This window comes from Sturnira hondurensis, unplaced genomic scaffold (assembly GCF_014824575.4).
Source record: "Sturnira hondurensis isolate 20B ecotype Veracruz unplaced genomic scaffold, ASM1482457v3 Scaffold0004152, whole genome shotgun sequence".
Lineage (NCBI taxonomy): Eukaryota > Metazoa > Chordata > Mammalia > Chiroptera > Phyllostomidae > Sturnira > Sturnira hondurensis.
In genome coordinates this window covers 5,985,639-6,002,729 of record NW_028076783.1, presented here as the reverse complement: position 1 = coordinate 6,002,729, position 17,091 = coordinate 5,985,639, and the positions used below count along the sequence as shown (strand labels likewise).

Below are 17,091 nucleotides of genomic sequence, written 5' to 3'. Positions count from 1 at the left end.
TCCTGTTTCACCAATCTCGAGGTGTGCAATTTAGACCACGCACTTAATCTTTCTGTGCCTCAGTCTCCTCATCTGTAAAACGGGTTTGGCAGGAACCAAACGTGATCACAGATGGAGTGTTCAGCACAGACCCCGGCGTATTCTAAGCATGCAACTCGTTGTCAGTTATTGCTCCTACTATTCGGATAGGACTCATTTTCACATTTAATTCTCACAGTAACCTTATAAAGTAAAATTGTCGTTAGTCTTATTTTGCAGGTGGGACAACTAGAAAGAAGAACTAGGCTTATTAATAGATAACAAGGCCAGAACTAGATCCCAGCGCCCTATCCCACTAGATGGGACAAGATGGGTCAGGGGCGGGCAGGCAGCTTTGGGGATGTCTGTTGGTGGAGTCCCAGGGCTACATTTTGAGGAGCAAGGAGCTAGATCATCTCTAAGGACGCTTCTGGCCTGACAGGCCCTGTGAGGTTGAGAGAGCAAAGCCCAAGAAAAACAAAGGACTGATTCTGACCCCACGACTTCAGAGTTCAGTGTGAAGGCCAGGTTATTTATTTCCCATGGCCCACAGATCCCTTAATAAAAAAAATTATGTCCAGAGATCATTCAGACTTTCAGCTTCAGGGTCAGCTTACCCAGACCTTCCACCCTAACTCATTTTTTAGCTTCATCTGCACTTTCCTACCCGAAAGCAAGAGACAAAACTTTCCGAGCCACACCCGTCCCCTGTGGAGGGTGGGAAGCAGAGGTTTGGCCCTGAACAAAGGCAAAGGATGAACTAAGAACAAGACACACTCTCAAATCTGTGTGCCTCTTCCTTGTTTTTCTTATCCATCCCTCCATCCATTCATTTCTTCTTAAAAAACTTCATTGACTACTCTGTGTCTGGTGCTCTGCTAGGGTCTGGAGAATAAAACAGATATGCTCTTACCTCATGTCGGCTTACATTCTCCTTGGGAGGAGGATGGGATAGGCCATAAATAGGTGGATAAATAATAAATGAATGAGGCTATTTTAAATTGTGACAAGTAATAAAAGACGAACTAAGCACACAATAACAGAACAAAGTGACGGCGGTCTTCTTCTATCTACTATCCTCAAGATAAACTCCAAGGCCATCAAAGCCCATCCCCATCTGCCCTTGTTTACTGCCCCAACCTTATCTCTTGTCACTTCTCCCCTTCAGCCACAAAGAACGCGGAGGATCCAAGCTGGAAAGGGCCAGCCAGCCCTGGGTCGCATGGTTCCTTCCCCCCAAACACTCTTTCCCTTTTCCCTCCCACTTTCATGTCTCTTACCTGACTTACCAGGTCCCTTCATCTGGAAGATGGCCCTGCCACCACTGGTCCTGGGTTGGTTGTCCCTTCGTGCTCTCACTTTCCGCACGAAAGCATCGTCATTCTGTGCAGTTGGTTTGCTGGCATCAACTCACCAGGCTGTGAGTAATTTGAGGTTAGGAATCATGTTTTGTTTGCTCTGAATGGTCAAATTCTCAGCAGCTCGTACCATGCCTAGCACGCCGTAGGCGCTTCACAAACACCTGTTGAATTAATTAACAGTACGCTTAAGAGCTCAGTAATACGAGGAAAAGGCATTGGCGAGACATGGCTCTGGAGACAAAGAATGAATTAGAAGGAAAAAACATCAGTCCTTGCTGGAGTTCACATTCCAGGGACTTTCGGCCCCCACCCTCTATCAGAACCTCCTTGACGGCTTAGTGGGTAGTCAGGGAAGAAATTACTGACCCCACGTAACATCAGGGGAGGGTCACTCCCCTCCAGATGGAAGAGATTATGGAGCCCAACCTCTTTGCCTTGCAGGAGATGTGGGATGGGTGGTAACATGCAGATGGTGAACTGAGTATTCTCCCTCATTAAAATCAAAACAGCCATCTGAGGGGACAGCAACCGTGAAGGAGCAAACAACATGACTGACCCTAGTCCACCCTCACCCCGTGACCCTGCCCTGCCGGGCAGACATGCAGGCCACCACCCCATTTATGGTCAGGAAATCCTCCCCCGGGGTTAGTGCATGAGAAACTGTGCAATTATAGGCTGACCAACACAGACGAAACCTCTCAATTCTAATTACTTCATTTCAGAGTTGGGAGGCGTCCAAGGCTCAGGGAGAAGAGACTAGTCTAAGGCACATGTGGAGGGGGGTCAGGGTTCCAGAGCCTCAGTCCAACCTTCTCCAGCACACCTCCCACGCTCCCTTGACATGAACCTTCTAAGTTGGGGACAGGGTAAGAATGAGGTAGACCTGACTTGGCCATTTTGAAAGCTGGGGGTCCTGTTGGGAGAAGAGAGGCAGGAGGGCTAGTAAGCTACCTAACGTCTCTGGTGTCCTACTCTGGAGTTTATTGGCTCCTTCTAGGTCTCATTGCTTTGTACATTGTTAGTTAACCCACAAGAAGTAGGAAGTGGGCTGTTTACTGTTCAGTGACTATTTATAAAGACTGCTATTGCTACTCCAGTCCTGTGGTCTCCCAGCTAACAACAACCTAGAGCGGATAGAGGGTGGGTGGAGTGAGGCTAGCGGAGGCACAGGTCGGGAACCCTTCCAGGAAATGGGGGAAAGGGTACTTGTTTTAGGTTCCAGCAACATGCAAAAACATCAAAAGAAGGGAAAGGACTTTTTTTTTTTAGAGAGAAGAAGGGAGGGAGAAAGAGAGGGAGACGAATATCAATGTGAGAAGTCGATCAGTTTGCCTGTTGTACATGCCCTGACCAAGAACCAAACCCGCAACCCAGGTATGTGCCATGACTGAATATCAAATCTGCAACCTTTCGGTCTGGGCAACAATGCCCAACCAACTGAGCCACACCAGCCAGGGTGGGAAGGGACATTTTGACTCAAAGCTTGGAACCGCAGACTCTTACACACACCTGTACATGCTGTGGGACCCTGCACAGATGACTCAGTCTCTCTGAGCCTCAGCCTCTCACAAGAGAGGGTTAAAAGAGATAGTTTCTAGGGCCTCTTGACCCTTTTATAATGCTCCTTCCAACAAAGCAGACTTTGGAAGGAGTGGGAGTCATGTGCCAAGGCCTGTGTTTGCCAGGCCAAGTCCTGTCGAAATTAAACCAGGAGACGGAAGAAGAGTTAAGGAAGCAGGTCTGAGACTGCTGTTCTTAGAAGACCTGCCTGCACAGTTGGTCCTGGGCAGGCAGTCAGGAGCTTCGACCTCAGGAGGATTTCTGTTGTTCCAGAACTGATAAGAATGGCTCACGGTGCCTCAGCTGTCTGTTGTAATGACACGGTTTGCATTGCACACCTGCTTTCCTCCTGGGAGCCTGCACTTACATGCTGTGCAGACGATGCCTGAATGGCTAGCCCCCAGCAGAAGCCCTGGGCACCGAGGTTCTAATGAGCGTCCCTGGTGGACAGCACTTCACAAGTGTGGTCAGTTTGTCACTAGAGGAATTGAGTTCATCCCGTGCGGCTCCCCTGGGAGAGGACTCTTGGAAGCCTGTACCTGGCTTCTTTCAGACTTCGTCCCATGCACTTTTTCCCTGATTTTGCTTTGTATCTTTTCGCCGTAATAAATTATTGTGTGAGTGTGGTCATGGGCTAGGTTCTGTGGGTCCTCCTAGTGAGTCATTGAACCTGGAGGTGGTCTTGGGGGACATCGGACAGGAGATAAGCCTAGATTTTACTGAGACTATAACCCTATGCCAATCTCTTATAAGCAGATAGTAAAACATCAGTCCCAAGTATCATTCTAAATTTCTAGAAGTCACCCTTTAAAATAAAAACAAGTGAAGTTAATTTCAAGAAAAGTGTTTTCTTTAACCCAACTATAAAAATACTAACATTTCAACATGTAATGATGTAAAGATTTATTGAGATATTTTTACATTTTTTTCATACTAAGTCTTCAAAATCCGGTGTGTAGTTTATCTCGATAGCGCATCTCAATTTGGACCAGACACGTTTCAAGTGCTCACTAGCCACACTCAGTTAGTGGCTGTGAAGTTGACAGCACAGGCTCCGAGATGAATGGCAAGGACTCTGGAGACAGTGCCTCCGGGTCAGAGTCCTGGTTCCGCCACCTGCCGACTGCATGACCTTAATTAAGCAAATTCATTTAACTTCTCCACGCATTTGTTTCCTCGTCTGTAAAATAGTACCTGGTGCAGACAGGATGTTGGGTGAGTACCACCGTTACTCTTCTCCCCCAAAAGCTTGGCCCTCGAGATCACCCTGTCTGATCTCAGAGCTCACAAGGAGCTGCTCTCCAAAGCCGAGGCTCTCACCACCTCTCCTCTCGTAGACGCCCTGTCTCCTGGCTGGCTCTGGACTGGCTCTGCCACTTCTTCAGAAAAACCAGCGTCTGGCCCGACCTAGGTTCTGCAACCCCATTTTGATTGCGAAACAGGGCCACTCTTGGAAGTTGGCATTGAAGTGATGGGGGCTGGGCCTCCCTGCTGTTGCCTCCACCCGGACCCACTTGGTGGGTGGGCTGACCTCATCCCTGGGTCCAGCACTTACTCAACAATGACGGGGCTGGATTTCACCATTCTGGCTTTTACAGCCTTTTTAGTTTATTAACTCATGTTCTATGTTCCTTGGAGACACAGAACATCAACACTTTTTTTAACCTCCTTCTAAGTCACCAAACATATATTCTGGGTAAGTAGTGAGCTCCCTGAACATGTCTCAGAAAAGAGGGTGGAAAGGTACTGGGTGCCCACTTGTCTGGGATGCAGCAAAGCACTTCCTCAGGCTGGAAGCAAAACTGGCTTCTGACTTGTCTGCAAGTCTCCACCCTTCCTTCCCCAAAGCCCATGCAAATCACCTCCTCTCCTCTGATGAGCTCTCTGAGCATAATTCACATCACTTGAGTCTTACTGTTTTTTTACTTTTTAAGATTTTATTTATTTATTTATCTTTAGAAGGGAAGGAGAGAGGGAGAGAAACATCAATGTATGGTTGCCTTTCATGCATCCCCTGCTGGGAGTTGGCCTGCAGGGAACTAGCCTGCAACCCAGGCATGTGCCCTGACTGGGAATTTAACCTCGATCGTGTGGTTTGCAGGTCTGTGCTCAATCAACTGAGCTACGCCAGCCAGGGCTTACTCTTTAAAAAATATTTTATTTATTTATCTTTAGAGGGGAAGAGAATGAGAGAGGAAGAGAAACATCAATGTATGGTTGCTTCTTATGCATCCCCTGCTGGGAACTGGCCCCTGCTAGGAACTGGCCTGCAACCCAGGCATGTGCCCTGACTGGGAATCGAACCGCGATTGTCTGGTTCGCAGGCCCGCGCTCAATCCACTGAGCTAAACCAGCCAGGGCTCACTTGAGTCTTATTCTTTACTCCAAGTAGTGTTTTATTGAATAGATTTTGATTGAGCACCTACTATGCATTAAGCCCTGTGCAAAGTACTGGGAACAAAGCTTTTGTCTGCCTTATGATTTAGTGTAGAAAACAGACAAACAAGAAATGACAATGAAGTATCACAAAGGTTAATACAGAAAGTGCGAAATGCACTAGGAGCCATAAGGGGATCTGAACTATAATAAGGGGACTCTATAAGGAGACCCGAACAAAACTCTTTTCTTAAGCAGTGACATCGAAGTGGAGACATGACAAACGGTAGGAGAGAAGCGTGAAAGAGGCCGTGGAGTGCTCTAGGCACAGCAGAGACAAAACCTGGAGGCAAGAGAGAATGGCATGTTGGAAGAACCGGCTGAAGCCCAGCACAGCTGGGAGGCCGAGAACAAGAGCAATGCGGCAAAAGACGGGGAAGTGGCTGGGCTTTGAGGACGTTGTCTGAAGCGCTAAAGAATTTGGACTTCAACCTGAGGGCAAGAGGAAACAGCTTGGTGGAGAACAACATCTTTCAAAACAGAGGGTTCCTGGGAAAAATTGACCAAAATGTGCTTAAAAAACTGGTGATGGGAAGACTCGGAGGCGCTGTTTTCCTTCTTGCCTTCATGGGCTTTTTGCTGAGGCTCGGGCCTCCTTTGGAAGCTGTCTTGTGGCCTGAAGGCCTCCTCAGCACCAGCTCAGGCTCCCCTCACCCCACTGTCTGTGAAATCGGGACCCCTCAGTTTTGTGCAGCACTGGCCTTCCCTAGACCCCTGACACTGCAGGGCCACAGAGAACACCCTGAGGGACTGTCAAAAACCCTTGTTTACCGGATGCGCCCATGGAGGCCCAGAGAAGGGAAGTACTTGTCTATGGCCCCACAGGAGGCCTTGGGCCTCTAAGGCCTTCTCATTTCAGCCAAAGAAACTGGATGGCAGGGCTGGGGCTCAGGTGAGGCAAGTCCGGCACACAAGGCGCAAAACTTAAGGAGGTGTTCCCTGTCCAGTGCCAGCTCTTCACTTGCAGGACCGTAGGTGCTCAGCACACTCATCCCAGGTGCCCACTTGCCTCCTTCTAGTCCTCACTGTCCTGGCCATCCCTTGAGGGCAGGGGTTGTAGCTTCTAGAAAACTCTCTGACATCTCTCATGGTGTTAGCGCCATGCTAGGCACACCGTTTTGAGTCACTAGGGGGCTACAGTTGCAGATGAATGGCAGGTTTCTGACGCACTGACAGGTGTGCGTGTGTTTGTACCTCTGGGTATGCATGGCAGTGAAAAGATGGCAGAACAGAGTGAGGGGGGCCTGAGCCCAGAGTCTAGAGACCTGGATTCTGGTCTCCTCTCTGCCTCCTCTTTGCTATGGGAACTTGTGGAGTGGTCCCCCATCCCCAGGCTTCAGTGCAATGAGGTGGTTGAATAAATCACATATACTGAGTGCAGACTCTGCGTCAGCCAGTGTTCAAATGCTTCTGTGCTTTAACTCATTCACAGACTTCCTGGCCTTCATTTCAACAAGCTATGGTTTGAGGTGAGGAAGGCTTCACAGAGAGTCTGGGACTGGAGACTGACATTTGAGACTGTTCCCTCCCACAGGAACATAATATCTTAAATCATAAAAAAAGTGGTATCTCAAGATACTTTCCTGTCAGAAGACAGACTCGCCTGCCTCAGAATCACCTTCGGAGCGCGTCTGAAGGCAGACTTGCAGCCTGTGCCCCCGAGGTTGTAATGCAGCGACTCTGCAGTGGGGCCGGGGAATCTGGATTACAAACTTCCGAGGTAGTCAGACAGCTGCAGAAAGCACTGATTTCAACGCATCCCCTGTCTGTGGACAGGGTCATACCTAGACAGCACAGACCTGGAGCTGCCTGACCCGATGGTTGGCATCTCCAAGCACAGAAATGAATTCATTGATTGGGTAATGCAGCAAATATTAAGCATGTTGCATTCTAGGCTCTGTTCCAGGCGGTAATTATGGGCCCTACTCTCAAGGGACTCCTGGTCTGTTGCTTATTTTAGAAGCAAGTCATCTAGCCAGAACCAGCAAGGCCTTAGAAATTGTCAACCAAGCCCATTACACAGTTGGGGAAACTGAGGCCCAGAGAGGGAAAGCAACTGATTCAAGACTATACAGGGAGCAAATGTATTTCCTGCTCCCAAAGCAGCTGAGGTGTCCCAACGTCCTCCCAGGAGGGGGCTGCATTCAAAACCCTAGAGCAACCAGTTTGCTTCTTAAACATTAAACCTACACAGAGTAAATGTTGCTGGAAGTCTAACTTCAGGTCTTGCTAATAATTTAAATCCTCAACATACCTTCAACCAGAATGGGGGCAGTAGGGAAGCCGGAACACCACGGGGTGTCTAAAGCCTGGGAGTAAGAAATGCTTCTGAGGACTGAGCTTTTCAGCAGGTCTTCGGTGCTGTTTGAAGCCCTGGCTATGATGGAGGCACTGGGCCTGCCCCCTCTTGCACTTTAGAGCCAAAAGAAGAGGGTCCCGCCTCCCAGGTGCACCGGGATCCAGTCCCTTGTCTCTATCCAGACTTGCCTACGTCACTGTTGCCCGGAGCCCCGGGAGGGGGAGACGCGGGTAAATCGTGCCCGCCCCTGAAATGCCAGCCGCCCTGCGATTGGCTATAAGGACTCCGGGCTGGCCACAGATTGGTCATCACCGAGGGCTTGAAAGGTGGCTGAGAGCGCCGGACACCTTAGTCGGACAGTGGCCCCGGGATCAGACAGTGTCTCAGGCGGCGAGCCCCAGACGCCCCCCAGCCCGCCATGGCCCTGCTGCTCCGGGCATCCTGCCTTTTGTCCCTGCTCCTGGCCGGCTTCGTCCCGCCGAGCCAGGGGCAGGAGAAGTCAAAGGTGAGTAGCCTCCGGGGTCGGGGGCCAGGGAACGCGCGTCCAGCGCTCAGTGGAGAGGCACCCCTCTTCCCGGGCTCCCCTCTAGGAGGCCGACACTTAGGTGAGAGGGACACCCTATACCAGATGCCTCCCTCTCCTGCGCTGGGACCCCCTCACCATCAGTCTCCTCTCAGTTTCATCTGTGGGAGAGAGGGGTGCCCCGGGTGGGTAGAGTGAATAGGGGAGCAAAATCCCTCCCCGAGTTCGCAGTTTCTTCCCAAGGCTACCTCAGGGTCGCCTTGCAACATGCATGCCACTCTGGCCCGGAGCTGCTGCCCTCTAGTCAGATCTGAAGGGGGTGCGGCCACAGAAAAGGGCCTAGAGCCTTGGCACCTGGTGGGCAGGGAGGTTCCCAGGGAGACTGACAGCCCTGGGGGTAAGGGAGGGAGAATTGTAGCTGGAGGGTCCCCTGTTTTGAAGAACTGCCTTGGGGGCTCTTCTAACCAAGAATAAATGCCGGTGGGAATGCACTTGGACTGGGGGCATTGGTAGAAGGGGCAGAGATCTGAGACAGGAAGAGCTCTGGACAGGCAGCGTGCCACGCCCAGGACCTGACTTGCTCCCTGCTCCTTTTTGGGCCTGTTTCTCCATCTTCAGGAGGTGTGTGTTTTGGGGGGAGGGGGCAGCAGCACAATGAAGCTGATGACTTCAGAAGGGAGGCTGGGAGAAGCTGCAAAATCCACACGCTCTCCTCTGAAGAGCAAACCTGGTGTTGGAGCGGCTCTGTAGGAGAGACAGAATTCCCCTGAGCTTTGGTCTGTCCCCAGCAAGCCGTGGGACCCTCAGCTAGGCCAGGGTGACCTAGCATGTCCATCTCCTTGGATCGCACACGCCAAGGTGGGCCCTGTGGACTTCTCCCCTTCCCCAGGGCAGGGAGGGAGAAGCCAGGCATAGACCCAAAGAGAGAGATCTCTGTCTCCAACCTGAACACCCACCGCCCTCCACACTTGTATGAGCTCAAGAGAACCTTTGAGCCTCTGCGTTTCTAGTTATCTTCTGGGTCCTTATTCTGAGATCTTAGGAGTCTATGATTCTGTTTCCAAAATTGTATCCACTGCTCAGGAAGCCCACTCCAAGTTCAGGGTTCCTTCTGTTTCTGTCTCCTGTCCTGTCCTCAGCCTAAATCCCATTCTGTGTGCCCCTCCTCGGAGTCAGCCTGGAGACTAGATGGCTATCAGGCCACTTCCTCCAAGCCTCCTCCTTTGTATCCAGACCTGTTCACAATCTCCAACCCAAACGGCATTTTCCAGGGCAGAGATGGGACTGATTTCAAGATTACGGTGTGGAGTGGAGGTGGGAACAGACCATGGGCAGGTCAGCACCATGGAGTCAGCCCTGTACCCTCAGTTTGGGGAGAGCCAGAGAAGGGGAGATTGAGCCCTTCCTCAGGAAGGCCGGAGGTGAGAACATGGATGCCATGAATAACTCATCGTGGCTGTGAGTGCTCTGCAGAGCTCTGGGGGTGGGGGGGAGAGCTGGGCTCAGAGAGAACAGGATGGGTATGGTCTAGAAAAGTTGTAGGGTGAGGTATGTGATGATATCAGATACTACTAGCTAGGACTTGCTGGCTAATGAGAATTCGGGCATCTCATTTCCCCCAGGTCCTTAGAGAGTGGAGATATCATTACCCTGATTCTAGGACTCAACCACTTACCTTACCCCACCACCCGCACCCCAGGGCCAAGAGGTGGGACATGTGGGGCATGGGAAAGAGCTGTTTGCCTCCTCCCAATTCAAAGGCATGGGCTAGAGAACAAAGGGAATCCTTTTCTAGCTCTGCCCCCTCTGTAGTCCATCTTGAGGCTGCCCAGGCTCTCTGTCCTTGTTCTACAAAAGGACTGTGCAGAAGCTGGAGACAGTAGCAACTGCTGACATGCACAGGACCCTGGTAACCGCTGGTTTCTAGGTGACTAAACCAGGCAGAGACAATCATGGACCCACAGCCTGACAGAGCTGAAGGGCCCTCAAGACGACACTGAATCTGACTGCGTCTCATAATGGAGGAGGGGGAAAGGAGTGGCCACAGAGTCAGCAGCCCAAAGCGCAGGTCTCCTGCCCCCCTCACCCCCGTCCCCCAGGTTACCGTTTTACAGCATCCCACTGATGGGGCTGTGAGATAGGAGAGGAGAAAGACACAAGACCAGCAGCCCCAACCAGCAGGCTCCTGGCTGAGTCCCCACCCCCTCCCACTCTCACTCTCAGAACTCTCCTGTCTTGTCCAGCTGTGGGAGGGTTGAGGCACTCCCGCTGCCTCTCTCCTCCGGCTCCTCTGGCCTCCCCTGTTGAGGGTGCAGGGCTCTGGGGTTCCATGGGCCTAGAAGAGGGGTGGGGGCTCACGTAAGAACTGGGCTGCAGTGGTGAGTGCAAGCCATGGCTTCCCTGCCTCCCCACCCCACTCTGACCACCCCCGCCCCACCCCCACATTGGTCTGGTCCCTCCTGCTGGGGACACTCTGCCAGTGCATCATCCTCTTCACCCTGGCTGGGGAACATCGTGACAACATGTGGGAACAACAGGGCCCTTTGCCCTAGCTGCAGGCAGAATAATCACTGTCCCTTAATGTGGGGATTTCTTTCTGAGAGGCTTTCAAGACAGTCTGACCAGCCAGCAGGTTCTCACAGCCATTTGGGGAGGCTCGGAGAGTCCAAGTGACTTGCTGGGGGGCTACGCAGCCAGCAAAGACTAAAACCTAAACAGAGGAGACGCCCCTTGCCCCACCCCCACCCTGCAACTGTGCCCAGAAGTTGATCCACCAGTTGTTTGTGAGGTTTTGTTATTTGGACAACCTCCTGGCTTTTCTCCCTCTCCAGTTCCCGGAGTTTGTTTTCCAGTCCTGGCCGAGTGGAGGAGGAAGAGAGATGTGCAGGGAGGCCCTGCCTCCCAGCTGCTGAACCCCTGTGGCCAGCTGGGGTGTGTTCCTTGTGCCCTTTGTGGTTTGTATTTTGACGTGGACCTGATCCCAGTCGGGGCCAAGGAGGCCCAGGGGCCGCAGGGATGTTGGACTTAGGTCTAGCGCCCACCAAGTCAAGGAGTGGGAATATTAGGCTCACGTAAAGCAGGGAATTGGCACCGAAGCTGAGAGAGCTTACGGTGTTTGGGGGATGGAGGGGCCCAGCCTCACCTGGCTCAGCAGCCTGTGACGTCTTCAAGGCAGAGGTGGCTTTTCTTCACTCTCCTGGAGCAACTCTTCCAGGACTGATGGGAAGAGAGGGCGTGGATTTGCTCCTGAAACTCTACTCACCTATCTCTACCTCTCTCCGTTCGTTTGTCTTCCCACCTTTCATAGGTAGTCAGGGCCAGAAAGCACCTTACGAGAACAGTGGCGAGCCCTCTTCTTCCCCATCACAACCAGCCCCCTGCTGGTCATTATTAATGCCCGGACACCCTTTCAAGGGTGGATACAGATCTTTGTAATCTGGGCCAGAAATGAGGGAGCAACAGAATCCAATGCAACGTCCCGCTTGCCAGCAGTGATTCCACCGATAGGATGCTGTCAGGCTGTTGTGGTTGGGAATAGCTGGTCCAGTTCAAGGTTCTCGTTTTATAAAAGAGGAAACTGAGGCCCAGAGAAGAGAAAGGGCCAGTCCAGGACCACACAGGGAGTTAGAGCTGGACATGGAATCCAGGCCCACCGACTCTCAGTCCGGTGCTCTGTCCCTACTTGTCCTGGAGTGGTGGTTGGGCAGAAAGGAAGGCACAGGGGCTGTCGTCACAACTGCTTATTTACAGGGACATCTAATAGATGCGAGCTACTGTTCTTCACCCTTCAGGCTCATGGCAGGCCTGTCCCCATTCCTGGCTCCTGCTCCTACATCCCTGTAGCAGCAGCCTCAGCTTCCCGAGCCTCCAGGTTTGGAATCTCTGAATCACCCCTTTCCATACCGCCACTTCTTTCTTTCCGCTCAGGTCTTCCTTTACAGTGGTCTGGCTCAGGCCCTCGTCACTTGCCTGGACTATTGCAACCGCCAACCAGTCTCCATCCGCCCATCCAGCAACACAGCCACCCGTGTCAGGGCCTGGCAAATATTTATATTAAATTGACATGTGCCATGAGGTACTGACTGCATTAAGGTATTCTCTAGGTTTCCACAGCGCTCACCAGCACGTGAAGTCCTTCCATAATCGTTCCCTGGCACTAGGAATTAGGAAACCTCAGTTCTAGCCTAGTTCCAAAGCTTGGAGTGGTCCTGGTGCCTTCCCTGGTCGTCAGCATGGAGATGGCCCAGCTCCCTTGCAGCTCTGACTGCTCCCTGGCGCCCGTCTTCTGTTGCAGACGGACTGCTATTCCAACGTGAGGGGCACCATCTTCGAGTATGGAGCCCTCACCCTCGACGGGGAGGAGTACATCCCCTTCAAGCAGTACACTGGCAAATACGTCCTCTTTGTCAACGTGGCCAGCTACTGAGGCCTGACGAACCAGTACGTCGGTAAGAGCCCACCCCACCTCCCCTGCTTTATCTGGGGCTGTTTCCCCCGGCTGGGAATATTCCAATCACAAGTGCTTTTCTGGTGCAAGTGGGGAGGAGTGACAGTGATCATGAGGTTCCATGTTTCTCCATGGGTCCCAATTCTGTGCTCCATGGCTTTGTGAAGATGGTGACCTAAGCCTGAAATCTGATTGCTTTGGATACCTTCTAGAAGGTTCCATGTTATCCTTCATCCCTGGTCACCTCACCTGCCCTATAAGCAGAGGGACGGAAGAGACTGGGTTTGTGCCTAAAGTGACCTTTCCCCGGAGTAAGAATTGGCAGCTTTGCCTTGCTGGGGGTTCCTCGCCTGCCCTTAGCCCCATCGCCCTCGGCATTCCTCTTGGCCCGTCTGGAAAGCTGGCGCTGGGCTGAAGGCCGTTCCACCTGGGTTTGTGATCTCCAGTGCCTCCACCCCTTTCTTTTTAGCTGGGGCAGAGTACAGAGGGATCATGAAGGAAAACACCCCTCGGTTGAGCACAGTCAGCTGCGAGGGGCTGGAAGTGATGTAGCAACCTGAGTGTCCTGCCTGGTAATGACCAGCAAATCCCTGCAAGTGGAGTGACAGGGGGCTGGAGGGCCCGGTGGTCGGGTGCTCTGTCCAAAACGCTTGTCAGGCCCCTGGAACAGAGCAGTGCCTTGGGGAGGAGATGGGCTAGGTACTGGCCTTAGATAGGCGGCCAGGGGGCCACTGAGGGAGCTGGGCCAGAGCCTCCTTGGACCCCTGAATTGCCAGAGCACAGGAGGGGCGTGAGGACCTGGTCCTACCCCAGGGAAGTCCTTTGCCCTCTCCCAGGGATGGGGAGTTTTTGCTCCAGGAAACCCGATTGTGAGTGTTGTGGAGGAGCCTGGCCCAGGTGGTGGACTTTGGCTGTGGGCGGGTGACTGGCTACATTACCTTCTTTCCCCCTCAAACCTCCAACTCATCCAGCTTAGTCAGAAGGATGGGACTTGAACCTCAGCATCGACGCATTCACTGAGTGGTCTTGGGCCACACTGATTTTAGCTGTACGATGGGCAAGCAGGTGGTGGTATGATGAGGTAGGGCTCCTTGCCGGGCTATTCAGTCTCTGTTCTCTCTCCACGTCCCAGAACTGAATGCACTACAGGAAGAGCTTGCCCCATTCGGTCTGGTTATTCTGGGCTTCCCCTGCAACCAATTCGGACAACAGGAGCCAGGAGAGAACTCGGAGATCCTACCTTCCCTCAAGTGAGTGCTTACTCAGTGTCCAGAGAAAGCTCCGCCAGCACAGCCAACCCCATGTCCCAGCCCAGGCTTCTCTTGCACCAGCCCCCAAGAACTCCTCTCCCTTCCCAGGAACCTCGTTTAGTAATGAGGGGAAGAGGGGACAGGAGAGGGACAGGCATGGCTGGCTGTGACTGCATGATGGGGGGGGGGCGTGACTGAGAAAGCAGCCAACTGCAAAGACTGCAGCCCCACACTATGTCTGTGCCCATTCATATTCATGGGCTCCCCCTGCCCTCTATGGAATTCAACCCAGATTCCTAACACCCCCCTGCCCTGTTCTGTCCCTTCCTCTCATTTTTGAGTCCTGTGCCCATCCATCTCCTTGGGACCCACCTAAGAACATTCCTCGTAGGCATGTCCGACCAGGTGGAGGCTTTGTTCCCAATTTCCAACTCTTTGAGAAAGGAGATGTGAATGGGGAGAAGGAGCAAAAGATCTACACGTTCCTGAAGGTGAGTGCGCAGCGCCCTCTGCAGGAGTGGCTCTGCCCAGCTGCTGCTGGCTCCGGTCAGGGCCACCGCCTCTGGGCTCCCAGCTCCGGTCACAAACACCAGGCCTCTGCCACCGTGCCCCCGTCTCAGGCGCTCAGGAATTTCTTGGCACCTGTCGTTCCAATTACAGGGCTTTGTATACCTTAGGATCTCACCAGCCCATTTTACAAGTAAGACCCAGGTAGGGCTCCCGAAGGGACAAATTAAAGGCCTCACAATCCGATAAAGCCAAAGATGATTCTGGGATCCAGTCTTCGACCTCCCAAACTGGTGCTGTTTTCTCTGCATCAGCTGTTCTCCTGCCCTGGGGAGGAAGGTGGGAGGGGCCCAGAGCAGGGTTAACGTTACTCATCCCTGTTCCAGAATTCCTGTCCTCCCACCTCAGAGCTGCTGGGTTCCCCTAAACGCCTCTTCTGGGAGCCCATGAAGAACCATGACATCCGCTGGAACTTTGAGAAGTTCCTGGTGGGGCCGGACGGTAAACCCATCATGCGCTGGTACCATCGGACTACGGTCAGCAATGTCAAGTTGGACATCCTGGCTTACATGAGGCAGCAAGCAGCCCTGGGGCTCAGGGGGAAATAATCCAGGCCTGCCCCACCCCACTGCCACCACGCAGGGCTGGTGGGGGCCTCTGTTCAGGAATCTGCTCTTCCAGCCGCACAACACCCCTACCATAGACCCCTTCCTATCGTATAAGGCCCCAGCCTGACACAGAAGCATGCACATGGCTGTGTCTGTACTGCTGTGCACGTGGGTGTTTGCTCATGCCTACAGGTGTGTGACCATGTGTGAATACACCTGTGTGTACAGCTGCACGTGTCTGCCTTCGCGAACACCCAGGGATGTGTGCCCACAGCTGTGTGCTATGGGGAATGCTAGAGAGTAACACCCCTCTCTCCAGTGATGGCACACTGTCAGCAGAGCCCAAAGGAAAAATCAGCTCCAGACCCAATTATTCTGCTCTACCTGGACCTCAGCTTTGAGGCCAGCATCTCCTACTGCCTCTAAATACCACCACTGAAGGGCCCCCCCACGTCCCCCACCCCACCCCACCAAGCCCCCTGAGCAGCCAAGGCAGGCAAGAGCGCAAGGCACGGTCCCCGTGTCAGGAGTGGTGTCTCCATGAAGGAGGGGCCCGAAGCCCTGTGGGCGGACCTCCCCTGAGCCTGTCCGAAGGGCCAGCCCTTAGTGCATTCAGGCTGAAGCCCACGGGCAGGGATGCCACCCCTGCTACTTCGGAGGATGTGCTCTCAGCCCTCACCCTGACCCATGGCATGAGACTCGCCTCCGTGCCCAGTAAAGCCTTCCTGCAGCAGCCGAGCCTACTGTGGTGCTTCCTTGGGAGGGCGGGGGGCGGGAGAGGACGCGAAGGGAGTGCTTCAGGCCCTGGCTTTGGTTTCTACCTGGGCCCACTCTGCTTGTCTCACTCAGCGTTTGGAGTTGATGAAGCATCTGTTCTTATTCCCTCCTATAATTCTCCAAGGCTGCTAGGGCTGAGAGGAGGTACACAGAGGGCCCAGGCCTTGCAGTGTCTCCAGACGAGGCAGGCACAGGGCTGCAATCTAGAGCCCGGTCACCTGACTCCCAGCCCCACTCTCCCAGGTGTCTCAGCGGGACCCCAGGAGGTATCAGCTGAGATGAATGGTGATGCTCTCAGGAGATGGGAGAACGGCACAGAGGGCAGGGATTGACTGGGAGGGGAACACTGGCTGGGACATAAAACACCAGTCACGGAATCTTCCATTTGATTTATATCCCAGATTTGTCCAAAGAACTGCCCAGGGAAGGACAGCCACCCCAGTCTGGGCTTCCAGCACCACAAACCTCCTGTGGTGGGGCAGAGGGCCTGGCAGCTTCAGGCCGGGGCCACCCGGCTGATGTGGCTGGCGTGGCCTTCATCCCAGGCCACACGGGCACAAGCAAGGCTGCCATGGCAGAGGCGGAAGGCCCTGCAGCGGAATATCCAGTCATGATCTTCTGTTACCAGCGGCAAACCTACTCTTCCCACGGATCCTCGTGGTGGGGGAGTGATGGGCTTGGTCTAGGTCTGTGACTACAGAGCTTGAAGCAAAAATCACACACACACAAGTACTGAATGTGACTCCCAGAGGGGCTGGCCCACTTCTGGGGAGGTTTTGGGAAAAAAGGGTCTCAGCTGCATCCCGCTCTTGAGATTAATGTCCCCTGGCAGATTCCATGAAGGATGGCAGGTCCTCTCTCCACTTGGGGGCAGGACAGCGAGTTTTCTGCAGTCACACCAGAGGGAGGGCCCAGAGAGGAGCCTGGGTAGAGCCCCCCAGTCAACAGTTCAGGATGGAGGCTGGGGCACGAGCTGGTGGCCCATCTCAGCTTCTTGTCGGCAACACTCTGGCCACACAGAGCATGGGACCTCTAGTTTTTTGGTAATCCAAAATCTGTTGGCTCTGCAAGACGAAGGTGGAACCAAGTGACGTAATCTGGTCTCACTGAGGCCCCTTGTGGTCATTTTTTGTGGAGTCTAAATAAACAAAAATTTGGAGGACTTAAAGATGAAGGTAGTACAGTTGGTTTCAAAGTCCTGTGGAAACCAATACAGTAACAGGGAAAATAACAGTTGGAGTTACTGTGCATCTGTACCGAGTGCCAGGCCCTGGGCTAAGTGCCTTAGGTGCGTTCAGCTCAGCC

The 17,091-nt window shown here is 53.1% G+C and overlaps 2 protein-coding genes across 10 annotated transcripts in view; one reads left to right on the top strand and one right to left on the bottom strand.

The window, feature by feature from the left end:
- The first annotated feature begins 8,011 nt into the window (after positions 1 to 8,011).
- GPX3 (glutathione peroxidase 3) lies at positions 8,012 to 15,742 on the top strand. Its single transcript, XM_037044877.1, has 5 exons — positions 8,012 to 8,179; positions 12,492 to 12,645; positions 13,777 to 13,894; positions 14,286 to 14,385; positions 14,788 to 15,742. The coding sequence occupies exons 1-5, from the start codon at positions 8,093 to 8,095 to the stop codon at positions 15,007 to 15,009; spliced, it is 681 nt and encodes a 226-aa protein (XP_036900772.1). The 5' UTR covers positions 8,012 to 8,092; the 3' UTR covers positions 15,010 to 15,742.
- A 421-nt stretch (positions 15,743 to 16,163) lies between these two features.
- The window catches only part of TNIP1 (TNFAIP3 interacting protein 1), a 45,731-nt gene continuing 44,803 nt past the window's right edge, over positions 16,164 to 17,091 (bottom strand). For 5 of the 9 annotated variants that reach the window (XM_037044869.1, XM_037044876.1, XM_037044868.1 and 2 more), the window contains one exon: positions 16,164 to 16,924. In XM_037044869.1, coding sequence (XP_036900764.1) covers positions 16,890 to 16,924 — 35 coding nt within the window. In that variant the 3' untranslated portion in view covers positions 16,164 to 16,889. Of the gene's footprint in view, positions 16,985 to 17,091 lie in introns of all 9 variants that reach the window. The other 4 variants (XM_037044871.1, XM_037044873.1, XM_037044870.1 and 1 more) reach the window with 2 other exon arrangements.